At 43.5% G+C, this 27,313-nt stretch overlaps 1 protein-coding gene across 3 annotated transcripts in view; it reads right to left on the bottom strand.

Annotated features, from left to right (window-relative positions):
• Positions 1 to 27,313, bottom strand: part of LOC144601813 (host cell factor 1-like) — a 68,622-nt gene that overhangs the window by 25,249 nt on the left and 16,060 nt on the right. For 2 of the 3 annotated variants that reach the window (XM_078414257.1, XM_078414259.1), the window contains exons 5-19: positions 26,082 to 26,166; positions 25,876 to 25,982; positions 24,550 to 24,729; positions 21,463 to 21,825; positions 19,744 to 19,919; positions 17,692 to 17,889; positions 16,233 to 16,460; positions 14,239 to 14,340; positions 12,206 to 12,425; positions 10,852 to 10,985; positions 10,173 to 10,320; positions 8,448 to 8,644; positions 5,947 to 6,205; positions 4,140 to 4,300; positions 540 to 933 (exon numbers count right to left, since the gene is read on the bottom strand). In XM_078414257.1, coding sequence (XP_078270383.1) covers positions 540 to 933; positions 4,140 to 4,300; positions 5,947 to 6,205; positions 8,448 to 8,644; positions 10,173 to 10,320; positions 10,852 to 10,985; positions 12,206 to 12,425; positions 14,239 to 14,340; positions 16,233 to 16,460; positions 17,692 to 17,889; positions 19,744 to 19,919; positions 21,463 to 21,825; positions 24,550 to 24,729; positions 25,876 to 25,982; positions 26,082 to 26,166 — 2,952 coding nt within the window. The remainder of the gene's footprint in view (positions 1 to 539; positions 934 to 4,139; positions 4,301 to 5,946; positions 6,206 to 8,447; positions 8,645 to 10,172; positions 10,321 to 10,851; positions 10,986 to 12,205; positions 12,426 to 14,238; positions 14,341 to 16,232; positions 16,461 to 17,691; positions 17,890 to 19,743; positions 19,920 to 21,462; positions 21,826 to 24,549; positions 24,730 to 25,875; positions 25,983 to 26,081; positions 26,167 to 27,313) is intronic. The other variant, XM_078414258.1, reaches the window with a different exon arrangement.

Here is a 27,313-nt window from a genome sequence, read left to right as displayed (position 1 = left end):
TGGCTTTTATAACATATCCCAGGAAAGGTACACTAGTGTAGGAAGGAACTGCAGATGCTGGTTTCAGACTGAAGAAGGATCTTGACCCGAAACGTCACCTATTCCTTTTCGCCAGAGATGCTGCTTGACCTGCTGAGTTACTCCAATGTTTTGTGTCTATCTAAAGATACACAGGTGTCAAGGCACAGCAGATTCACTGGAATTAGATCCACAAAATGTGGGAAAAGCTATGTCTTTCCAAAAAGGCAATAATTAATTAATGCCAGGTTGAAGTTGGGGCTATCCCCCGAGGAGCTGGCAGTGGCGGCTGCCGCTGAGAATTAATGCCAGATTGGAGTTGGGCAAGTATATATGGAACAGGTGCTTTAGTGTTTAAAACAACTGATTTAAGAGGGAATTAAAATCACAGCCAATGCTCCATGCCCACGCTATGTGCAAATCAATGTTAGGACAATTGTGCTTCTACTCTAATGCAGTCATGTTTAATGGTGCGGTGTTGTGCATGGTACCTGCCACCCAGTCGCGCAGCACACGCCTACCTGCGGCCTCTTCAGATGCCAGGGCTGCCGCTGCCATTGTTGCTGCCCTGGATTCCTCCTCTAGCAAGGCCAGGCGGGCTGCTTTCTCAGCGGCAGCCGCCACTGCCAGCTCCTCAGGGGATAGCCCCAGCTCGCCCAGGGTCTCGGGCCGACTGTCTGCCAGCAGCTCGCGAGGGGGAAGTAGCTGTTCCTGCTGCAGGCTGACTGTGGGCTGTGCCTGCACCGCTGGGGCACTGGGCATCGGGACACTCTCTGCTGCTGTCTGAGGGGTTAATTCCACATTGTCTGCTGCAGCTGATGAGTTCGGAGGCAGTATCTGTAGAGTGGTGTGGTCCACTGTTGCCACAGAACCCTGCGCACCATTGTTAGACTGAGCTTCAGGCAACGGGACTGACTGTGGGGAGAAAAAAATAAACGATCAGTGGTTTCTCTTAACCATCTCAATGTGACACTAAAGAACAAGATTTCATTTCAATTGTAAATTAATCCCAACGCAATCAAGGAAATTTGGCATTTCAGTGAATAATCTCTCAAACTTCCAAGTGTGTACGGTAGAGAGCACAATGACTGGTTGTATCATGGCCTGGTTCGGTAACTCGAATGAAAGAGACTACAGAGACTGGTGGACACTGCCCGGTTCATCACAGGTACTGACCTCCCCACCATTGAAGAGATATACAGGAGGCGCTGCCTCAAAATGACAGCCAGCATCCAAGACCTACACCACCCTGGCTGTGCTCTCATCTCACTGCTACCTTCAGGAAGAAGGTACAGGAGCGGGAAGAGTGATCTCCCAGTTCAAGAACAGCTTATTCCCTGCAATCATCAGGCTCTTCAACACTGCACAACACTAACCTCAGTAATTATGATCTTTTATGGACTATGTCTTCGGTTGAGTGACAGACCAGTTTCACAGTATTATGATTACCTAGTATTATGGTCATTAATTTATTTTACTATCGACTATTATATATTTATCCATCTGTATGGGCCTGTTAAATTGCAGAAAAAAATGTAATTGTTCCATTATTGGAACATATTACAATTGAACATTTTTGACTCTCTAGATAAAGGATTTCAATGTTTTGCTCTTAATCATCTCATGGATTTAATTTTAATTGCAAATTAGTCACAACACCCTCGTTAAAAGCATCAGGAAATGTCCCCTAGGAAATTGAGCTGAAATCTCAAGTGCCAATTTGTCAGCTCCTCAAAACTGTACAGGAATTGAGGGGGCCGGGCTTATCAGTGGTACCTATGTTTTAGAGCACTGGTTCATGGAACCAATTGTGGAAAGAAGGTGAGAATGGAAATCATTCATTTTGAAGAAAAAACAATTAAAAAAAATTAGAAACACGAAACTGTAGATGCTGATTCATACACAAAAGGACACAAAATGCCGGAGTAACTCAGCGGGTGAGGCAGCTTCTCTGGAGACCATGGATAGGTGATGTTTCGGGGAGAGCCTTCTTCAGACCCAAAGGGCCCTGACATATATCGTCACATATCCATGTTCTCCAGAGATGCTGCCTGACCTGCTGAGTTACTCCAGCATTTTGTGCCCTTCCGTATAATTTAAAAAATCCTTGCCTGCAATCAAGATCAGCACATTTAGTAATATAATCATGGTGGGTACAGACATCTAACACAGATATGCGCTTCTGATGATCTACCATGGTGATCGTGCTCCCGTGAAAAGCTAAAGGGAGAGAGAGGTGATTTAAAAATTTCAAACTGTTATTTTAAGCCAGTACGTAGATAGTCCGAGATGGAGATGGGGCAGTACTGGACCTACTGAATTTAGCCAGGCTAGTGGCTAAAGTGTCACACGGGTAGAATATTTTGGAGATAGGGACCAATACAATTTTGGAAAGAGATAGGATGGTCTGGAAATTAAAGTCTCAAATTGGGAGACTAATTTTAATCTCATTGGATATGACATCAGTGAAATGGTGAAAGTTTAGGGACAGCATGTTACCATAAGGGTGAAAGGTAAGGACAGCAAGTCTAAGGGACTCTGGACATTAAGATGCCCAAAGTTATCTTTAAATTTGACAGGCTTCATACGCACTCCAAACTGCGATCATGTCACTAATTCCACCTTGCTGCCTTCTTCAGTTCAGCTCTGGTTGTAGGATTGTTGACCTTTCGCTCCTCTCTAAATTATCTCATAATTGTACCTCCAATGTTAAACCCTTCTTTGGACTTTAGAGATACAGCGCGGAAACAGGCCCTCCAGCCCAGCCATCTCCACACACTAGCACAATCCTACACTCTAGGGACAATTTTACAATTTTATCAAAGCCAATTAACTTACAAATCTGTACGTCTTTGGAGTGTGAGAGGAATCCGGAGCACCCAGAGAAAACCCATGGAGAATGAGCAAACTCCGTACAGACAGCACCCATAATCAGAATTGAACCCGGGCCTCCGGCGCTGTAAGGCAGCAACTCTACTGCGACGCAACTATGCCACCCTTCCTTCAATCCATTTGCTGAAAATTCTTACTTGTACCTCATTGATCACCAGAATACCATTCTCGAGCACAACTCAGAGGTTCCAACGTGGACTTGACTTCATGACTCCATTGTCTACATCCTAATGTGACCAACAACGGTGTTTGCTGACCCAATCCTGAGCAATGCTCACTTTCATAGAACAGTAGAGCACAGGATAGGCCCTTCGGTCCACAATGTAGAAACAAAGAACTGCAGATGTTGGTTTATACCAAAGATTGACACAAAGTGCTGGATTAATTCAGTAACTTCTTCAGAACCGACCAGACACGTTACCAATCCTTTTTTTCCCAGAGATCTTGCCTGAGCCATTGGGTTACTTTGTGTCTACCTTCAGTCAACAATGTCCATGCCAAACATGATGCCAAGTTAAACTAATCTCCTTGCCTGCACATGATCCATATCCCTCCATTCCCTGCATATCTATGTGTCTATCTAAAAGCATCTTAAACGGCACTATTGTATCTGCTTCCAATACCACCACTGGCAGTGCTTTCCAGGCACCCACTGTGTAAAAGCCTCTATGTAAAAAAACCTGCTCTGCACATCTCCTTTACTTGGAGTACATGGTCGTTTGTCTTATTTGAAGGCTGTTGCTGACAGTGCAACATTCTCAAATAATGAAGTGCCAGGCTAGAATTAGTCTCAGTCTCAAGAGATACAGCATGGAAAGAGGACATTTGGCCCACAAAGTTCACGCCAAATAATGATCACCCATACACTATGTGTAGGAAAGAACTGCAGATGCCATTCCTTCTCTCCAGAGATGCTGCCTGTCCCGCTGAGTTACTGCAGCATTTTGTGTCTATCACCCATTCACCAGTTCTATCCTACACACTAGAGACAATTCACAGAAGCCAATTAACCAAGATGTCTTTGGAATGTGGGAGGAAACCAGAGCCTCCGGCAAAAACCAACGCAGTCACAGAGAAATCATGCAAACTCTGTAGACAGCACCCATAGTTGGGATCGAACCTGGATCTCTGGCACTCTAGGCAGCAACTCTACTGCTGTGCCATGCCTAAATTAAATAATTTAACTGAAGAATTTAAGCACTTTTCGTGCAGGATCACATCTTTCCTACCTGTGTGGAGGGGCCAGGCACGGGTGTGGATTGCGTTACCATGGTGACTGCGCCACTTTGAGCCGTGGTAGCAGTGGTTGCGGTGTTATTTGTTCCTGTTGTCGCAGTTTCACCGTGCACACTTTCAGGGAGGCCTTGAGCATTCAAGACGGGAGGCTGGACTGGAAAATACAGAGAAGGGAAAGAGTCGGAAAAACAGAAAATTAGGTTAGACGTGGCTTCAATGTTAAGATTGAATTTAGCACACTGCAGACCTGTAACAGAACATGGAACAATACAGTACATGAATAGGTCCTTCCACCCACCATGTCCATGCTAAACTAATCTCCTCTGCCTGCACGTGATCCATATCCCTCTATTCCCTGCTTATCCATGTGCCAGTCTAAAAGCCTCTAAAATGTTATTATCATAATTGCTTGCACCTCTATCCCTGGCAGGCCATGTTCCAGGCACCCATTGCCCTCTATGTTAAAAAAACTTGCCCCGCACATCTATATATATATATATATATATATCACTAAAATTCTCGGTTTATTTGTGTTTATATGTTTATATGATTCTGTGTACCATGCCCTCTACAAAGCCAAAACGGTGCACGACAGCGCGACAATTTTAGGCCCACCCTACTCACCATTCACCCGTGGCCTGAATAAACCCACTTTTTTTTCTTTTAAAAAACAATTTACCTAATAAACTTTAATTAGTGCGCAGAAAAGGGAAACGGTTGGGCTGAGGGAGGGGTGGAGCGGGAAGGGGGAGGTGGAGGGGTGGGATGGGGGGGGTAGGGGTAAAGAGGGGAGGGAGGGTGAGGGGATGGGGAAGGAGGGACGGGGAAGGTGTGAAGGGGATGGGGTGGGGGGGGAGAAGGGAGGGGTGAAGGGGATGGGGAAGGGAGGAGGAGGGGAGGGGGAGGGGGGAGAGGAGGGGAGGGGGGGGGAGGAGGAGGAGGTGCTGCACCAATGCAGGAGGGGTTTGGACCCAATGGGTCCACTTGTCTCATTTAAATCTTGGCCCTTTTGGTTTATAGCTATGGTCTTAGTCTTAGAAATGGACAATCATTTACTGATTGGTGGGTCAGGGTCAAATTACCTACTCAACCCTAATTTCTGCAATGCTTTCTCATAATTGAAGGGGGGGGGGGGGAAGTAAAAGGTATCAAACTTCATAATTTGGCCTCCCTTGGGATAATTCATCGCCCTAAATAAATATGATTACACATCATTGAAAACCTACATGCAACAAATAAACACGAGGTAAGTAATAAGCATAAAGTCATAAGAAAACCATTTAACAATAAGCCTGTTGCACCATTCAGTTAGATGGAGACCGAGTCACATTTCCTAGAGTGATGAACAAGATAGTATTATTCCCCAGGAAAAAGAACACAAAGTGCTGGAGTAACTCAAAGGGTCAGGCTGCGTCTCTGGAGAACATGGATAGGTGACGTTTCGGGTTGGGGCACCTTCTTCAAACACGAACTGGTACTTATCCAAATCCCCCAGAGATGCTGCCTGATCTGCTGAGTTACTAAAGCACTTTGTGTCTTTTTTTGTAAACCAGCATCTGTAGTTCCGTGTCTCCTCTCGACTTGACTTGACTTTCTTGACTCTTGAAATTCGCTGCTAAAGGGTTAAATAATCTACCTGTGAGACCATGATCGGCCAAATAGCTTGACCCTGTGCTCTGTGATTCAACGTACGTGACAGAGTGGAGGGAAGATAGTCAAACGACGATGAATTGTAAGCTAGCATCTGGTTCCTTGTGTCTGGTATTAATCCCAACACCCTGATTCCTTGAGTGCACTCACCCTGGTTTGCGGCAATGTTTGCTGTGGTGGTTGTAGACGTATTGGTGGTATTAGTGTCCATGGTCTCGTGTGGTGGATTCGAACACCTAACTGGTACTTCTATCAGCTTGAGTTGCTGGGTCTGAGTCTCTGACGTTACGGTGGAAGGCCGAGAGGCTGCAACCAAAGTGGATCCCGAGTTCACGAGCTGCTGGGTCTGCTGTGTCACCACTCCACTGGGAGCAGCCATGATTGTCACCCGGTTTGGCTCAGAAGCAGGCTGGAAGAAATTCAGACAAAGGTGAGACATGGGCAAATAAAGATAATATCTCACAAAGACTATTTTTAAATTTTAGAAATACAGCGTGGAAAAGGGCCCTTCTGCCCACTGAGTCCACGCCGACAATCTATCATCCATTCACACTGGTTCTACGTTATCCCACTTTCTCATCCACTCCCTGCACACTAGGGGCAATTTACAGAGGCCTTTTAACCTACATATCCGTACGTCTTTGGGAAGTGGAGAAGAAACTGAAGCAACTGGAGGAAACCCACAGGGAGAACATGCAAACTCCACACAGACAGCACCCGAGGTCAGAATTGAACCCGGGTCTCTGGAGCTGTGACGCAGCAGCTCTAACCGCTTAGTCACTGCACTTCAACTATTTTAACCCAATAGGAAAAACTGAGAAGTGACTTTACTTAATAGGCTTGATAAGTGGGTTTAGGTTTTTTTTTAAACATGTATACATAATACTCTCTATAATATAATCAAGTCAATAGGTAGAGTAAAGGGGAAGATACAGAGTGCAGAATATAGTTCTCAGCATTGCAGCGCACCAGTTTCAGAGACGTAGGTGCTTTTGGACTAAAATAAAATGCATTGCATGCAATGATATGAAATGCAAATATCAGATTGTGGGCTCAGCCATCTACTCTGTTATGGCTGGCTATCCACTCGGAATGAAAACACGCAAGTGCACCTGAAAACCTGCAGATATGGGTAAATGCAGGAACAGAACTGGGCTCAGCTGAAATACAATCAAAAAGCCTTTCATTGAACCGTGAAAGCCTTTCATTAAACTATCCCTGAACCATGCAGAGCCACATGCAAATGCGCAAACACACAATAACACGCACAGTATATAATGCTGAACTGTGACCAACAATTTTTTGAGAATGTCACAAAAAGGGGTAATGATGTTTTTTATTTTGTTGCTTTATTGGGGGAGGGGAATGAAAGAGGGGAAAAATGCAATGCAAAAGGAATTGGAAACCAAACAATGTTCAGTTTATAATGTCAATAGCTTATGGACAAGCAGATGAATCCTTCTCTGGAAAGACCATAGCTGGGTCTCATTACATACTGAGATGGGGAGAAATGTCTGCTGACAGGGATGATGGCAGATCAAGCCTGCATCTTCTGGCTCCACATTCAAGCCAGTATATTATTATAACCAAGCTTCGTTGGTTGCACTGTAACAGTTTGTCAGGATGAGTGTGCAGAAATAAGTGGTCCAATGCTCGTTCTTGCCGCCACTTTGCTTAACATTTATTTTAAGGTTTGGTGACTCTATTTTTATGTTACTTGTCGTGCCACTAAGGTAGTTGATATTTCTGGTATTTAATCAATACAACTCATTGAACTGGGGGATTTGAACACTTAAAAGTGCTGGCCAGACCAACATCTAGGATGCAGAGTTTATTTCAATGACTTTACATTTAAGTGGGTTTCAGAAGTTTTTAGATAGGCAAATTGAAATACAGGCAATGAGGTATATGGATCACATGCAAGCAGTGGAGATTAGTGTAACTTGGCATCATGTTCGGCACAGACATTGTGGGTCGAAGGGCCTGTTCCTGTGCTGTACTATTCTTATGAAGTTTTATGACTCCAGGAATATGTTGCTGGTAAAATCCAACTTTCGATTCACAATCCAAATTAAAACAAGATTTTTTCAATAAAAAATGGTATTGTCTAATCATATCATATCATATCATATACATACAGCCGGAAACAGGCCTTTTCGGCCCTCCAAGTCCGTGCCGCCCAGTGATCCCCGTACATTAACATTATCCTACACCCACTAGGGACAATTTTTACATTTACCCAGCCAATTAACCTACATACCTGTACGTCTTTGGAGTGTGGGAGGAAACCGAAGAGCTCGGAGTAAACCCACGCAGGTCACGGGGAGAACGTACAAACTCCTTACAGTGCAGCACCCGTAGTCAGGATCGAACCTGAGTCTCCGGCGCTGCATTCGCTGTAAAGCAGCAACTCTACCGCTGCGCTACCGTGCCGCCCTAATCTCCTGTGAGGTTTGGGGAGGTTGATATATTCCACACTTTGTGGTATCTGCAGATGTTCTCTGCATCAGAAAATCCAGCCGTCCACAAATTTCCAACTAAACTATGGATTCATTTGGAAAATTAATTAATTCTGTAGCTCAGAACAAAATGGGATGTGATGGGATGAGAGTGAAGAATGCAGTGAAACTCTGCTCTGGTTATGTTCCTACCTGAAGAGCAATGATGGGAGCTGTGGAGGTGGCTCCAGTTACGGCAGTGAGGTTCTGAGAGGTATTGGAGGATACACTGATTACCTGCCCAGCGAGGTTGGTGATGGTGCCAAGGGTTGCCATGGGAGTGTTGAGAGTGGGCAATACAGTAGACACTCCTGCTAGTGTGGTGCCCATTGTCCCCAATGTATTGACATCTAAGAAACAAGTTAAAAATCAGTCAATAGAAATACGATAAGGACAAGTTATAATCAATTCTAATGTAAACAAAAATAATACATTCAAATCAAACTGCCCCAAGACCCTTCAAAAATATTCGTTGATTTTTTCCCCCCGCATGTTTTTGTCAACCTCCATTTTGTTCATCTGGCTGGACACCTGAAGCAATAGGAACAAACTCATGTTCTGTGACAATGTGGTCCAGTGCCAAGCCTTTTGGTGGGATCAGGGCTGGTCTCTCTCAGTTCTTCTGGCAATCCACTCTATCTCCCTAGTAGACATCATATATCTACACAAAGCTATTTCTCAGTGCATGATAACTCAACTGTTCCCCTTGTCATTTTTTTCCAATGTCAGATATGTTTGAGTAGGTTGTCTAATAATCTTGCAAAGCTCTTGCTACCATCTTTGTATCCACAGGCCCATGTTTGCAGAGACAACTTTAATACCACCTGGAATCCATTTAACATAGTAGATGCAAGCAAGTCAAACACAAGATCTTAATCTCATGAGGGTAGTTCTGATATGAGTCAAGAATCAAGTCAAAAGTATTTTATTATTATATGACCCAAAACGAACAATTAAATTCTTACTTGCAGCAGCACAACAGGTATGTAAACATAGTACTCTGTAAACACCATAACAAACATATGGATGATATGAGTGAAGTGTGTCACCTTTGGGGGATCCCATACTTCCCATTCAATCAAATTAATTCTCAAATTGCCTTCTCTCCATGAGCATTTACAACCTTAATCTCAATTACATATCCACGGGTCTCAATGATATTAAATGGTGTCAATAGATAGCTCAACAAGATTTGGGAAGGTTAGGATTTTATACCTTGGAGTGAAGGAGGCTGAGGGGGGATCTTGTAGACGTGTATGAAATCATGGGAGGAATAGATAGGGTGATTTTTTTCCCCAGGGTAGGGAAATCATGAACCAGAGGGCATAGAGAAGGTGAGAGGGGAAAGATTTAATAGGAACCCAAGGGGCAACATTTTCACAAAGGGTAGTAGATATATGGAACGAGCTGCCAGGTAAAGTAGTTGTGGTAGGTGCAATAACAACATTTAAAAAACACTTGGATAGGTACATGTAGAGAAAGGATTTAGAGGGTTATGGGCCAAATAAGGGTAAATGAAACTAGCATAGATGGCGAAAGAAGGAACAGCAGATGCCGGTTTACACAAAAGGACACAAATTGCTGGAGTAACTCAGTGGGTCAGGCAGTAGCTCCGGAGAATATGGATAGGTGCCATTTCAGGTCAGGACCCTTCTTCAGACCAATTCCGTCTGAAGGAAGGTCCCGACCTGAAATGTCACCTCTCCATGTTCTCCAGAGATGCTACGTGACCTGCTGAGTTACTGTAACATTTTATGTCCTTTAGGATAGATGGGGCATCTTTGTCGGTATGCATGAGTTGGGCCGAAGGACCTGTTTCTGTACTGTATAACTGTATAACTCTTGTTCAAACAAAGCATGCATTCCAGAAGTACATACCAGCGGTGCCTTTCACGACCAAAGTGGTGAGTGCCGGTTTGGTGGTAGACACGGTTACTGGGGTGATCAACCTGACTCCACTCATCGGGGTCCCAGAGATCGTGCGTAATATAGTGCCAGGCTGTCCCGCTGCACCCTTCAGCAACACCTGTCCAGCGTGAAGGGTGTGTTCACATGAGAATGGGGAGGCGAAGGGAAGATCAGAAACAAGATGTTAAAGTGGTATTACTTAAGTATTTCATTTCTTACCAAAAGGACGGTAATAATTAGAAATTCCCCCCACTTAGGTTAAATTATATAAAACAGTCTTAGTTTAGAGAGACAACATGGAAACAGGCTCTGGGCCCACTGAGTCGGCGCCGACCATCGATCACCCATCCACATTAATTCAAGTTATTCCACTCCCTGCACACTGAGGGCAATTTACAAAGGCCAATTATAAGTCTTTGGGGTGCTCCGTCCGGTTTCCTCTCACATCCCAAAGACGGCTTGTTTGTAGGTTAATTGGCCTCTGTAAATTGCGTCAAATGTTTAGCATTTGAATGCGAAAGTAGGGTGACATAGAACTAATGTGTGAATGGTCGCCATGAACTCAATGAGCAGGAGGGCCTGTTTCCATTCTTTATCCCTAAAATCTAAAGTAAATAATTATTCACAGCAGCAAGTAAACAATGCTAACCTGGGTCAGTCCTTGTCCTGCCTGCAGTTTAGGCACAGCAGTGATGAATTTTGTTGGTGTCCCTGTTCCAGACGTCATTACTTTTGTGGTGATGATTGTAATTGGTGATTTCATGCCAGCAGTCCCAGTGACACCTTAAAATTAGGAAGAAGAGCAGTAACATTAAAATTACTCATTGCACCCTAAGACTTGAACTTCTCTGTAACTTTATAAACTGATCGGACCAGCTCAGCCAGTGGATAAGCACAGGGAGTTACACATCTACAATGGCTTTCACAAACTCAACATCCTATAGACAGAAAATGCTGGAGTAACTCAGCGGGTCAGGCAGCATCTCTGAATAAAAGGGAATAGGTGACATTTCGGGTAGGAACCCTTCTTCAGACTTGTTCCTTCAACCTGTTCAATATCCCAGAGCTAATTCATTTTATTTTAGTGCTGGAAGAACTCAGATTTTGGGTCAATCAACATCTGTGAAGGCAAGGGAATAGATGACATTTAAGGCTAAAACCTGCACCAGGACTGAGAGTGTAGAGGGAATATAGTCATTATACGAGAATGAAAGGGAGAGGTGAGACAGAATATGGTTGGTGATATGTGGAACTAGATCGGGGGGAGGCATGGAGTAGTTAAATTTAGTTTATTGTCATGTGTACCGAAGTACAATGAAAAGCTTTCTTGTTGTGTGCTATCCATTCAGCGAAAAGACTATACATGATTACAATCGAGCCATCACAGTTTACACATACAGGATAAAGGGAATAATGTATAGTGCAAGATAAAGTCCAGTAAAGTCCAAGGGTCTCCAATGAGGTAGATGCTTGGACAGATGCATGGATAGGAAAAGTTTAGAGGGATATGGGCCAGATGCAGGCAAAAGGGACTAAATATAGAAACGGGACTAGCTCACACAACTTAGTCAGCATGGATGAGTTGGGCAGAAGGGCCAGCTTCCAAGCTGTATAGTTCTATGATAATATGATTCTGGCATTTTCCAATGACTGATGAAAGGTTAGCCGGTCTATACTTTCCTGCCTTCTGTCTCCTGCCTTCCTTGACTCGTGGTGTGACATTTATGTATTTATAATCCTCTGGAACTTCTGCAGAATACAGGAAATTTGGGCAGATGACAGTAAAAACCATGCACCATTTCCTTTCAGATGCCAGGAGACAAGCCATCAGGTCCAAGAAACAAGACACAAAGTGCTGGAGTAACTCAGAGAGTCAGGCAGCACCTCTGGAGAACATGGACAGGTTACATTTTGATTTGGGATCCTGCTTCAGACTTTTTTCAGACAGTCGGATACAGATACATCTACATTAAAATAGAGCAGCAGCAATCACTTTTCCATACCTGTAGCGCTGGGCTGTGATATAAGTGCAGACATTGGGATAGTTTTGAGAATGGTGGTGGCTGGTTTTGAAGAGGCAGGTGGCATGTTACCAAGGCTCATGAGCGTCTGTTTTAGGCCCACATTTCCCGCTTGGGAGGTGGTGATGATGGTGGCAGGCTTCCCATCTGCAGAGGTAACGAGCTTTAATATGGTTGCTCCTGGAGGCAGTTGACCTTTGGTCTGTTGAATTGAAAAAAAGTTACAAACAGCCCGTCAGCTCTGCTAGTCGGCTACACGAGAATGAATTCATCATGATAAAGCAATTTGTTGGCTGGTCCCGTAAAGTTGTCACTACAAATCCATACGACAGAATTGCCAGAACAGTAACAACAACAGATGGTCATTCTATAACAAACTGAATTAGTGAAGATCATTGTAACTGGCCAGAAAATTAAGCAAATTAAAATTTTAATTGTGACATATAGATTTTAACATAAAGCAGCAAAAATAAATATATTTTTTTAAAAAACAAAGTTTTGGGAGTAACTCAGCAGGCAGCATCGCTGGAGAAAACGGTTGGATGACATTTCAGGTTGGGACATTTCTCGTGTATCTTCTTAGATATAGGGGTTTTAATCAAAGCAGAAAGAAGGGGTATTAAATACACTATACCTAAGACCTCCACACTGGTTTTTGAGGGACTCCCATAGGAATTGCAAATGTACTGACCAAAATTTAAGATGGTTAAGTAGTCTTAAAAGGTATTGTGTTTCAAGGACAGTGCTGTGCTGGACACTCCATATTCATTTTGATGGATTGATTGATTGAAAGATACAGCACGGAAACAGGTCTTTTGGCCCACTGAGTCCACGCCGACCATCGATCACCCGTTCACACTAGTTCTATGTTATCCCACTTTCTCATCCACTCCCTACACACCAGGATGATTTACAGAGGCCAGTTAACCTGTAAGCTCACTCGTCTTTGAGATGGGGAGGAATTTAGAGTACCCAGAGGAAACCCACACGGTCACAAGGAGAACGCGGAAACACAACACACAGACATCACCCAAGGTCAGGATCAAACCTGGGTCTCTGGTGTTGAAACAGCAGCTCTACCAGCTGCACCACTGTGCCGACCCATACATTCTAATAATTAAAACTGGATGGACATAACATAACATGAAATGAAGGCACTTGGAACATGATGTCACCTTGCGTTGAGATAGCATGGCTTGCACTTGACCTCAGAACTCCCAACTTGAGAATCCTGCCCAGGCATTTCTATTACAGTAGTCTACTGGCATCATTTTGGTCACCCTTCAACATCCAAAGTTTTTTCAGATCAAACTTAAACAAAAGTCTTTCTAGTTTTTGAACAAACCTACGAATTAAGGTTCTGATGGTGAAAGAACTGAGGGTCACGAAAGAAAAAGCACAAAATCAGCCCTGGTGCCATGGTATTTTTTGACTTTCACAAAATGATTTCTTTGAAACTACACAATCCTCAGTTTAGGCCTTATGGTTCCCAAGATACCCAAACTGACATTGAAGACCAGATGGACTGATAAAAAACTGCAGATGCTTGAATCTTCTGGAAACAAATGTGTTGGAAGAACTCAGCAGGTCAGGTAGCATCTGTGGAGGGAATGGACAGGTGACGTTTCAGGACTGAAGGATCCCAGCTCAAATCACCACATCCATTCCCCACAGATGCTGCCAGACCTGCTGAGTTCCACCAGCACTTTGTGTTTTGTTTAATAGTGAGGGCCAAATGAAGTTAACAGAAAGAACCTCTTTGGAGCCAAAGGGTTGGAATTATTCAAATTAGAATTTGAAGGGACATTAAAAAAATATAACTTTCATCATGTTATAAACATGTAAAGTTAGCCAACAGGAAAATACCACGATCCATAAATTACCCCATGATGCACACAGGTCACCTCACTTTCTACCATTAATTAATTACATGTTTTCTTTTCTCGTAAAGACATTTCAGGGAAGAGCACAGAGAAACAGACCGATTGTAGATTGAGGCAGGGAAATTTGCCAACCTGGAAGATCTGTGTAAGTGGCCCGGTGGAGCCTGCGCCTGAGATGGTGGCTTGTTGCCCTGGTTTAGCTTGCAGCGTGAGCACTTTGCCCAAGTTGGAAATCTATGAGAGAACAGAAGTGTACTATTCAAGTAAAGATTTGGGAGAAACATTACAATACTTTCACTAATCAAGAGAAAACACACACAGTTACTTACCTCCATGAATCATCGTACTTTGTTATACCTGTCCTTGATTCAGGGTGCAAACTGTTCTTCTTCCCCTAACCTCCCTTTGATGAGCTGGGTAAATTATTAAGACTTGTATTTAACATTAACCTTTTGCATTAATTTCACATTGCCCCAAAGTGCTTCACAGAAGAGTACCACACAGGTATAGGCCCTTCGGCCCACAACATTCATGCTGAAATGCGTCACTGTTATTCACACAAAATTAAATCATTTTTAATTTTAGCCACTACCGTTAGTGGAAAACAGAGCAGCCAATTTGCTGATTGTTCAGTTCCACGTTAGGCAGCTTTATCATCAAATGGCCCACAGAGGGAGCAGCAAAGAACTAAAATTCAACATCAATGTTATACCTATGGCATATTAGAGTCATAGAGTCATATAGCACAGAAACAGGCCCTTCAGCCCAACTCATCCATGTTGATCAAGATGCCCCATCTAAGGCAATCTTATTTACCCGTGTTTGGCCCATATCCCTCTAAACCTTTCCTATCCATGTACCTGCCTTAAAAATGATGTTAGTTTAGTTGTTATTCAGAATTCAAACAGTAAGACGTATGTTGATTCATTAAAGCTACAAATGTGGCAAGATTTTCTTAATGCTCCAAACTGCTGCATGTCTTCCCAACCACCCGATGTATAGTATTTTGCCCAGACTTCAAAGATTACTGGCAAAAAAAAGATCGGGTTCAACACCAGCAACCATCAACCCATTTCTTTCATTCAACAATATTGAATGCTTGGGCAAGATGCCAGAGCTTTACTGGCAAATAAAGCCTGGGCAAGAAATCAACAGCTTCGCAAGAGGAAAGTGACAGGAAGCAAAAACGACACCAATCTGAAAATGCAAGATTATGTGTTTGCAAGGGTGACTTAAATTTAGGAAATAAGACAGTGTTAAGGGGAGTCTCAATGATACAAGCAAGTCATTGATTTTTTAAAAAGGTACAAAATGCTGGAGTAACTCAGCGGGTCAGGCAGCATCATGGATAGGTGACATTTTGGGTTGGGACTCTTTTTCAAACTGATTGTAGTGTGGGGGGAGCTAGAAAAGAGGCAGGATGAAGTCTGGCAAGTGATAGTTGAGTAAAGGTTAGGGGGGTTTGATTAGCAGATAAGAGTCAAACAGCACCTTCGGCCCAACTTGCCCATGCTGACCAAGATATCCCATCTACTCCAATCCCATCTGCTCGCGTTTGGCCCACTAAACCTCTCATTAAACCTCTCCTATCCATTTACCTGTCCAAAAGGGCTGACAAAAGCTAGAGATGAAAAGGATACAAAAATATAAGAGGAGAGCAGGGTAGGGGAGATATATATATTTTTTAAGGTTTTTGAAAACTTTAATCAGCCATAACAAAGAGTCACAATTTGAAACTAAAAATGCAAGCTTATTTGATCTTTATTCTGATAATAGGTCAGTGATTGTAAGCTCATCCTGTTTAGTTTAGTTTAGAGTTACAGCCTAGAAACAGGTTATTCAGCCCACCGAGTCCGCACATTAGTTCTATGTAATCCCAGTTTGGCATCCAATACACGAGGGTCAATCTTACAGAAGCCAATTAACCTGCAAACCTGTACATCTTTGGAATGTGGGAGGAAACTGGAACACCCTGAGAAAAACCTGTCATCACGGGGAGAATGTGCAAACTTTGTACAGACAGCACCCGTAGTCGGGATTGAACCAGGGCCTCTGGCGATGTGAAGCAGCGGCTCTACTGCTGCGCCACAGTGCCGCTCACAAAGTTGCAGAGCTGCTATCCTTACCAGTGTGCTTCCTCCTGCCATGGAGATGGGGCTCTTCACCAATGTGATGGTTTTAGTGACCCCTCCCACCACAGTGGTCACCACCTGTGCTTGCTGGGTCACAGTGACTGTTCCTGACTTGTGCACTGTAATTATGGGTCTAGCCGGAGCCGTGGTGGCAGCAACATGCGTTGGAGTCACTAACTGAGCAGCTGCAGTTTTCAACATTGAGGCTGCCGGCGCGTTGACCTGCAAAGCAAATAGATTCATATCAGCATGAGCGATAGGCCTTCCAGGAAACAAAGATAACTCACTTCTTTGGACATTTGTGCAATGATGCTCAAAGGAATCTAGAGCCCTTAATATTTTTAGGTTGCAGTAACAAAAATAAACTTATGACTTGTCACAATGGCTGCCTAGTCTATCTAGCTAGACCTGTCAGTATGAAGAAGGGTACCAACCTGAAACATCACCCATCCTTTTTCGCCAGAGATGCTGACCGACACGCTGAGTTACTCCAGCACTGGGTCTGTCTTTCATATAAAGTAGCACCTGCAGTTCCTTGTTTCTACACCTAGTCTATGTTTAGTTTCGGCAATGTAAAGATAAACATATAGCTTTATGATTGCACCATAATGTTTGGAATGAAGCGGTATGGAAGACTCCATACTTTAAAGATCGTTGATACAGTGCTCAGCCATGCTCCAAATACAGCCCCTAATCTTCTCTCAAAAGCTGGAAGTATAAAATCTCATACTAACAAAATCTTATAAATTACTTTTCCAGATTTCTCGCTCCCTACTACAATTAGACTGAAGGGCCCGACCCGAAAAATCGCCTATCCATTCCCTCCAGAGAGGTGCCTGACCCGCTGAGTTGCTCCAGCACTTAAGGCAGCACAGAGGCTCAGCGGTAGAGCTACTGCCTCACGGCGCCAAACACCCAGGTGTCCTTGGGTGCTGTCTGTGTGGAGTTTGCATGTTCTCCCTGTGACTGCGTGGGTTTGGTTTCCTCCCATACCAAAAAGGGAGTGGATGCAAAAGTGGGATAACATAGAACTAGTGTGAATGGCCGATCGATGGTCGGCATGGGTTCATGAGGGTTTGTTTCCATGCCATATCTCTAAACTAAACGGATGATGGAATCTTCAGCAAAATACAAAGTGCTGGAGGAACTCAGCGGATCAGGCAGCACCTGTGGATGGAATAAACAGACACCATTTTGGGCCTGTTTCCATGCTCGACCTTTCAATCAATCATTATTTCTTTTTTTTTTTGTAAACCTGCATCTACAGTTTCTTGTGTCTTGTGGGTTTCCAATTAGTGGACGCTCAAATTCATAGTGTCTACCCATAAACTACAGCTGCGCCACTGCCGCCCTTGAAGATACTTACTGGTGGTTCTGCTATAACACAATAGTTCCTAAAACTTCTCATTTAAAATAATCAAATTTGTACCATTTCCTTGTAACAACAACATACCATGATTGATGGAGGTGCTACTTTTACAGCATTTGGCAAAGTATTGGCTCCAGGGGTGACTGCCACAGTTTTCACCATGGTTGTGCCAGGGTGAATTCCAATGGAGGTGACCGCTGTGCTTGAAGGAATCTTCTGAGTGGCAGCGGCTGCCGCAGCCAGAGCTGCCATCCCACTCATCTGTGGGCTGGAGGTAAGCGGCTAGAAGAAAGGAAAGAAAGGTCACCAAAGAGAGCAAGAAGAGTCAAGTCAAGAGTCAAGATATGGCATATGTCCCAAAACAGAACAACGAAATTCTTACTTGCAGCTGCACAAGATATGTAAATATATTGCTCCATAATAAACGCCAAAAAAAAGTTCAGTGTATATTAAAAAAACAGACAAATAAATAGACAATAATAGTGCAAATTCAAAAATAATGTCCCCAAGTTTATGTAGTTCGGAACCTATTTGGAGGTTGTACTCCAATGCATTACAATATTTTCCTTCATTCACAACTAATTTCAAGCACCTGCTCTTAAATGGAGAAAGGAAACTCCTGCTTCTCGTTTTTAAGCAACTGCAAAGTGCACCACTATTAAACATTAATGCATTAGCTTCCCATTAATTCCTAGTCTCTTAAACAATGCAGCTCAGCAAACAAGAACACAGTGTGGAGAGAAAGAGGCTATTTAACTTCTGTGGACATAGGTTGTAAAAGTTAAGTGCATCATAGATTTATGCCCTATTTTGCAGGTGACGTAGGTCAGATTTATTATTGTAACGTGTACCAAGGTACAGAGAAAAGCTTTGTTTTGCATGCTTTCCAATCAAATCAGATAACACTATACATAAGCCAAACTCTAGTGTTGAGTGAAGGGAAAGATACAGAGTGCAGAATATAGTTCTCAGAATTATAGCGCATAACTTCCAAAGACAATGCCTATCTGCAGCATGCACAGTTAAAAGCCTGGTTAGAATAGATGTGGAGAGGATGTTTTCACTAGTTGGAGAGTCTAGTACTAGAGGGCACAGCCTCAGAATAAAAGGACTTATCTTTAGAATGGAGGAATTTATTTGGCCAGAGGGTGGTGAATCTGTGGAATTCATTGCCTCAGACGGCGGTGGAAGCCGTCATTGGGTATTTTTAAGGCGGAGACTGACAGATACTTGATTGGTAAGGGTGTCAATGGTTATGGAGAGAAGACAGGAGAATGGGGTTGAGAGGGAAAGATAGATCAGCCATGATTGAATTGCAGGGTGGCCTTGATGGGCCGAATGGCCTAATTCTGCTCCTATGACATGAACTTACTTATGAACAGAGCTGCAACAATGACCTACATGAGCGACATGAGTATTTGGGCTCAATCATGAACCCTCCGCCACAGATCAATAGTCTTGCAACAATTGTTTCCCTTGTTCACAGGCAAAGAGTTGCCGCTTGGATAAATTACTAGAGTGTGCATAGTCCCAACAATTTCTCTTTAAAATTCTTGCTTCACCTCTTTTTTTTAACAGCTCTAGACTTGCTTTTAAAAATAGATCGAGTTCCAATGAAAGGTCATTCATCTGAAACAACAGGTCTTGCAAAGCTGGTGGACGTTTCAGCATTCAATTCCCTTCCCCGGTAACATTCACAGGATAGTAACTGCAAGGGGGAATGCTGCTCAATTCTTTCTTTATTCTGAACACAGACTCACTGCCGGGTAACTGCTAACCGGGTGGACAAAGTGGATGAAACGAGGGAACGATATGAATGCTCATGAACACATCAACCTCAAAAGCCATTGAAGTGCACGTTAGAAAACGTTTTTCTGTTGTGCTGCACATATTACCGTTGATGCAGTTCATTTTTTTTAACAGTAAACGTGACAGTTAAAACATTTGTCTCAACTCACTAGCTCTGCTAATGCTGTGGCAGCTGTACTGCATTTCCTAAAACATTTTATTATGTTGCATCCGCAGTTACCCAGTGCGAGAAGTCTGACAAAAGTTGAGACAATCAATTTTAAGCCACAGGATGCAGGGAGCACCTGTGCAGGGTGTTCTGTGGAGACCACAAAACAACAAACTTACCGTCCCCGCTGTGGTCTGTGCTGGCCTCACCATACGAATGCCTGGTGGAAGGGTCGCCACAGTGATGGGGGCAATACCCTGAGGTGCAACCTGCCGTTGTACAGTGACGAGGGGTGCGGCAGAAACTACTGGTCCCACCACCGCCTGGCCGACTGCTGTCCTGATCATTGCCGTGCCTGTATTAGGGAGAGCTCAATCAAACATTGCTCTAAAAAAGCCAATGAACTAAAGGATACAAAACCCCCCCAAAATGCTGAAGTAACTCAGTGGGTCAGGCAGCATTTCTGGAGAACATGGATAGGTGAAACTTCGTGTTGGGGCTCTTCTTCAGACTGACAATGTTCAACCATTTTTCAGACTGAAGAAGAGTCTCCACCCGAAATGTCACCTATCCATGTTCTCCTGAGATGCTGCCAAACCTGAGTTACTACAGCACTTTGTGTTTTGCTTTACATAAGGTTTGCCTTATTAATTGCTTGCTGCAGCTGCATATTCACTTTCAGTAACTGGTGTGCAAAGACACCCATGTTCCTTTGAAAAATGTCAACATACAATCACCAAGTAATATTCCTTCAATTCTTGTATGCACTGGAATTTAGAAGGATGAGAGGGGATCTTATTGAAACATATAAGATTATTAGGGGATTGGACACGCTAAAGGCAGGAAACATGTTCCCGATGTTGGGGGAGTCCAGGGGCCACAGTTTAAGGATAAGGGGTAGGCCATTTAGAACGGAGCTGAGGAAAAACCTTTTCTCCCAGAGGGTTGTGAATCTGTGGAATTCTCTGCCTCAGAGGGCAGTGGAGGCCGATTCTCTGGATGCTTTCAAGAGAGAGTTAGATAGAGCTCTTAAAGATAGCGGAGTCAAGGGACATGGGGAGAAGGCAGGAACGGGGTACTGATTGTGGATGATCAGCCATGATCACAGTGAATGGCGGTGCTGGCCTACTCCTGCACCTATTGTTTATAATTCCTACATATGAGGACAACTTCACATTTATCCACATCATATTGCATCTGCCATGTATTTGCCCAGTTACTGGTCTAAATTGTATGGGACTAGCGTAGCATCTTGATCAGCAAGGACCAATTGTGTCGAGGACCTGTTCCATGGCTGTATTTATCTATGACTCAATAAATAAAAATTGAGAACACTGAAGCCATTCTATTCTGTTATGGTCATAAACTCTGTTCCTTCTTCAGGGACCCTTCTTCAGACTGTGTAATGGCCTTTCTTCTCATCAGGTGAGGGTTATTGAGCCTCCAATGGCAGCACAAACATTGTACTTCTGTCAGGAAATTCTTTAGTTTAATTTAGTTTATGATTATCACGTGTACTGAGATCTAGTGAAAAGCTTTTGTTGCGAGCCATCCAGTCAAGGAACAGACTATACATGAATACAATCAAGCTGTCCACAGTGCACAGATAAACATTTAGTGCAAGTTATAAGAATGAGGTCCCATAAAGTCAGATTAAAGATTGTTTAAAGGTCTCCAATTAGGTAGATGGGAGGTCAGGACTGCACACTAGCTGATGAGAGGACGGTTCAATTGCCCAATAGCAGCTGGTAAGAAACTGTTCCTGAACCTGGAAGTGTGCATTTTAGGAACAGTTTTCTCAATTCTGTGCTAATAAATACGCGTTAAGATGGAGAAGAAAGCACCTATTAATGGTGTTAGTATCCACACAGAGGCAGGGCAGAGGGGTGGTACATTACCTGGAGTGCGTGGAGAGGCCATGGCGGCAGGGATCCTCAGCACAGCTGGCAATGTGGCGGCAGGGGTGAGGGGTGCAGCCTGAATCCCTGGCGTGGCAGCAGTCTGTGTCACAAAGCGGATTCCCAGTTGCACAGGCGAAGGCGAGGCAGGTGCAGCGGCGGCAGGAGCGGGACTGCTGGGCGCCCGAACGCCTGACACGGCAGAGTTTGTCAGAGGGGTCACGACGGCGGTGGCTACTGGCACGTCGTACTTCTGAAGCTGAAGCAAGTAGCTGTCGGCAGTCGACACCGATCCCCAGCTGACCTCCAGGGAGTTGGTGCTTGCTCGAACCAGCTGGACCTTGCCAGGACCTGGAGGCTTTTCTATTTGAAAGCAAAGGAAGAAAACAATTTTCATTACGAGAGGTTGGAATGGAAAATGCATGTGGGGTTGGGGGAGGAATTGTATTGTGATGAGGAGTATTCTACTTGGCAACCCACCACTTCCCCAACTTGAGCGATCGTAGAAAAAAAATGCCTCACAGTGCCAGGGACCCATGTTGACCTCAGGTGCCTTTATTTTTACAGATACTGCACGGAAACAAGCTCTTCGGCCCACCGAGTCCACGGTGACCAGCGATCACCCCATATACTAACAATCGTACAATATACCAAAGCCAATCAACTTACAAACCTGTACGTCTTTAGAGTGTACGAAGAAACCGGAGAAAACCCACAAGGTCACAGGGAGAACGAGCAAACTTTGTACAGATAGCACCCGCAGTACTGCAATTCCACTGTGCTGCCTGTGTAGAGTTTGCACGTTCTTCCCGTTACTGAGTGGGTTTCTACCGGGTGCTCCGGTTTCCTCCCACATCCCAAAGATGTACGAGTTTTGTAGATTAATTGGCTTTGTAAGTTGCCCCTAGTGTGTAGGGAGGTCATTTTGACCAATCTTTCTGGTTAGATCTGCCATTTCCTCTCACTTTCTCCTATCTCCCCTCCCCACTACTGTGCCTTTTGATGATAATCTCAAAGCTTCAGTACAGGGCTACATACATACATACATACATACATACTAAAGAGCATACATTACAGAGTTCTCACAACCAGAATGATCACAGATCAGAATGAATCTTATTATTATCTGGATAATTGTGGTAGATAATTATTCAGCTACAGGGGGAAGTGGCTCCAACAATATTCTTGATAGAGCAAATGTGGAGAGGATGTTTCCACTCGTGGGAAAGTCTAGGATCGGAGGGCACAGCCTCAGAATAAAAGGACAAAACTTTAGAAAGGAGACGAGGAGGAATTTCTTTATCAAGAGTGCGGTAAATCTATGGAATTAATTGCCACAGACAACAGTGGAGGCCAAGTCATTGGATGTTTTTAAAGTGATGATTGACAGTTTCCCGATTAGTAAGGGTGTCAAAGGTTACGGAGAGAATGAGGGAGAATGGAGTTGAGAGGGAAAGATAGATCAGCCATGATTGAATGGCGGAGTAGACTTGATGGGCCGAATGGCCTAATTCAGCTCCTCTGACCAATGAACTTCTGTGCCTTTGATGATGATCCCAAAGCTTCAGTACAAGGCTACATACAGGCTGAACAGCACGCATTACAGAGTTCTCAAGACTAACAAATCAGAATGAATCTTGCTATTATCTGGATAATTGTAATAGATAATTATGCAGCTACAGGGGAAGGGGGCCTAACAATATCCCTGACCAATGATAACTTTATTTTACCCACCTTCTCAGAATTATTGTAATGTTGAATGTTTCTATGAAATCTCAATCGTAACCAAAAGCCTTACCTCAATTACCAACAGAGTAACCATTAAAAGCCTAGGGATTGATTTATACGGTACTACGTAGTACTATTAATCTTGCAAACAAAAGTACTTTGAATTTTTCAGTGACTTTCACAAATTTAGGGCATCCTGCAATTTATTTTGAAGTACAGTCACAGTTGTAATGAAGGATAAGCAGTCAGGACCGGGGGCATTGTAGAATTCCATAATCAATAAGACAATAATGAACATATAACAGTTTTAGTGATATTACTGTATGTCCTCCAATTGTAAAAGCTGGTTCCTTCAAAATACTCACTTTCCTTTTTTCCAACCAAGATTAATGAATAGGTGGAAGAGACCACTGTATAGTTCTTGTGGAGACCATGTCTTTAATGAGATTGTTCCATTATTTTATGTGGCACTGCAATCAACTAAACAGGACAGAACAATCTGGCAACTCAAAATCAGGCATCCACATCGTGGAACAGGCCATTCAGCCCACAATGTGCATGCCTAACATGAAGGCAAGTCAAACTAATCTCCTCTGCCTGCATGTTGTCCGTATCGCTCAATATCCATGCGCACAGTGAATCATCATTAGAGGAGAAGTGTTCTACCTCAAATTATAACCTCATGGTCCAGAGTATACCTTACCCCACCGGTACTGTGAAGACAGGGGATTAACCATGGGTTCAATGAGTGCACAGGGGAATTAATGCAGCATCAGGCATACCTAAAAACTGAGGCAAACCACTCCGATATTGGGTGATTCAAGGAACAGAGGACACAGCTTCAAAATAAAAGGGGTACCTTAAGAATGTAGATGAGGAGGAATTTCTTTAGCCAGAGGGTGGTAAATCTGTGGAATTCATTGCCACAGAAGGCGGTAGAGGCCAAATCATTGGGTATTTTTAAAGCGGAGATTGATAGGTTCTTGATTAGTAAGGGTATCAAAGATTACAGGGAAAAGGCAGGAGAATGGGGTTGTGAAGGAAAAATAGATAAGCCATGATCGAATGATGGAATAGTTTCAATCGGCTGTATGGCCTAATTCTGCGCCTATGTCTTATGAAAAGTGAAAGTTGGTGGATATGTGAGATTGTTATATTACAGGAGAACGATGGGAGACTGGACTGATGGAACTGCTTTATTGGGAGAGAATGTACTTGACGAGTTGAATGGTCTCCTTTTTGTCATAACAAATACTTTTTTCCTGAGATTCCTAGCATCACAGAAGCCAGTCTTCAGCCAATTTCCATCCGTGTGGCTATATATCTGCAGCCTCTTATGTCTCCCTCATAAGCCGTTACCTGTTTCAAGATACCACAAGTCTTTACAACAGACTTGATTGTTCCAAGCTTTGCGGTAACCATCTCGACCGCTCCACACATAGAGACGTGTGCTTATGGAGACTGAGCAGTGACCAGCTCTGGCACGAGGGATGCTGTCCTCAAAGGATTCAGTCGAGATTTGAGTCCAAGTCATTGTTTCTAGTATGAAAAAGAATGAAGAAATTAATATGGGACAACAGAGACACAGGCTCACCAAGTCCATGCCGACAATTAATCACCCGTTCACACTAGTTCTGTGTTATCCCATTTTCGCCTCCACTCCCTACACACCAAGGGCAATTTACAAAGGGCCAATTAACCTACAGATCTTTGGGATGTGGGAGGAAACCAGAGCACCCGGAGGAAACCCACGTGGTCACAGGGAGAACATGCAAACTCCACAGAGACAGTGCCCAAGGTCAGGATCGAACCCGGTTCTCTGGCGCTGTGAGGCAGCACCTCCACTAACTAGGCCACTGTGCCAATCCTGGTGCATAAAACATAACTTGACCTCAAGAAATAGTCATTCGTGTTCACAAATGCTACGTTGGCCGAATACTTATCAACAAAGAGGGAATTGGGAACCATCCACAATACAGGAGGGTGATAGCTTCAATACTGCTTCTTTCCCTACCTTCAAAAGCATCTGACTCAATTTTAAAGTCATGAAAAATTACAGCAAAACAAAAGCGCTGCAGAGAAATACAGCAGGTCAGGCGGCATCCGTGAAGGGAAATGGATAAGTCAACATTCTGGACATAGAAACAAAGACACAGTAAATAGGTGCCGGAGTAGGCCATTCGGTCCTTCGAGTCAGCACCGCCATTCAATATGATCATGGCTGATCATCCAAAATCAGTACTCCGTTCTGGCTTTCCCCCCATATCCCTTGGCCCAAAGAGCTAAATCTAACTCTCTCTTGAAAACTGTGGACGTGAAACATTGTCTGCCCATTCCCTCCACAGATATTGCCTGACCCGCCTGAGTTCTTCCAGCAGCCCTCATTTTCTGCTCCAAATTCCAGTATCTGCGGTCTAGTGCCTTCATGGAAAATTACAGATGTGCAAGGTAAATCGGTAATCTAATTTTTCACTTCAGATAACAGACAAAAAACAAGTTGAATATTTTGAATGTCATTGGATTCCCCATCTAACTTGCAAGAACTGCTCAACATCGCAGTGTTCTGGATATTTTATACATAGGACACACAATTAAGACTGATTTTGGCATTTATTCTCTTCCACTGAGGATTTTCTATCAATAAAATAGCAAAGGGTCAGAGAATCAAAAAGCAATACATCGTACCAAGATCCAGGCATGCCAAAGTATTTGTGCACTTCCATTCTTTCTCATGAGTAGGAGCTTTGACATCTTCCAGAACAAGGGGGACCCAACCACCAAAAACGTACATTCTGGAAACAGAGTAGTAAAGTTCAATGCGTCACTGGATGGGAACACAACCAGTATAGATTTCAAGCACTTTGTTCTTAAGTATAATAAGAGTTTCTCACTTGCTCCCGATCATTGTCGCAGAGTGCAAGCTTCTGGGCAGTGGAGGAACTCCGGCGACCTCTGGCTTATTCCACGTTAAACTTTCTGCAGTATGCAAACAAAATACTTTTAGAAATCTTGAAGAATTGTCAAGTAAATTCAAGATAAATTGTATTTGTAGCTGGGGTGACGGGTGTGGGAAGAGACAGATATTCAGCAACAAGTCAAAGAACCAAAAGGGCGATGATGAGAATATTTATTTTAGAGTTTATATATATATATAGTGTGGAAACAGGCTCTTCAGCACACCAAATCCACGCTGAACAGCAATCACCCGTACACCAGGACTATCCTACACACTAGGGACAATTTACACTTTTACCGAAGTCAATTAACCTGCAAACCTGCACATCTTTGGAGTGTGGGAAGAAACTGAAACACCCGGAGAAAACCCACATGGTCGCAGGGAGAATGTACAAACTCCGTACCGACAGCATCCATAGTCTGAATCGAACCCGTGTCTAAGGCAGCAGCTCTACCACTCCACCACTGTACCACCCATATGCGATAAGAAGATGTTCAGTAACAGGTAAAAAAAACAAAAGGGCGATGATGAGAATATTATTTTGTTAGAAATATTGTCAGCTGTTGTAGTGGTATTGGGTATTGGAAACTTCCAAACAGGAAACACATTGAAAGTAGATATGTGTTGGGCTATGGGTAGCAAAAGTAAATTTCAAACAGCTGGCAGAGAGAAGAATGGGCCAATTGGCTCCCTCCGGTGCAGTTATGATCTGAAGGCTAAAGCATATTTCAGGTTTTGACTACAAACATTTCCTCAATAGTAAACTCCACAATTGTCTTTAAACTTCATTCAATAAATGGACCAGAAAGGAACCCAGGGTCAGTCTGTTGTAATCTGAGATAGAAGAACAAACCAGGTGGAGGGAAGGGCAGAAGGAGTGACCTTCCGGTAATCCTCAACAGAAGCTGGAAAGTTCTTGAATGTCTGAGAAAATCAGTTTCAAACTCTGTGACATGGTTTCTTCCACTTTTCCTTACCTACATTCACCATGGAGGCTCAGACGGAATTGAGACAAGAAACAAAAAACAACATCTGGTATTAAATGTACCCTAACTGGGTATATTATAAAAAAGGATTTAAAAAAGGAAGAAAACAATGAGGGGAGGGAGGAGAGAGAGCTTGTTGCATGACTGACCTAAGAGGCCTCATGTTTGACCTTCAGCCTTT

This window comes from Rhinoraja longicauda, chromosome 17, assembly GCF_053455715.1.
Source record: "Rhinoraja longicauda isolate Sanriku21f chromosome 17, sRhiLon1.1, whole genome shotgun sequence".
In the NCBI taxonomy this organism is placed as follows: Eukaryota; Metazoa; Chordata; class Chondrichthyes; order Rajiformes; family Arhynchobatidae; genus Rhinoraja; species Rhinoraja longicauda.
The sequence above is the reverse complement of the archived record's forward strand: the minus strand, read 5'-3'. Positions and strand labels throughout refer to the sequence as shown.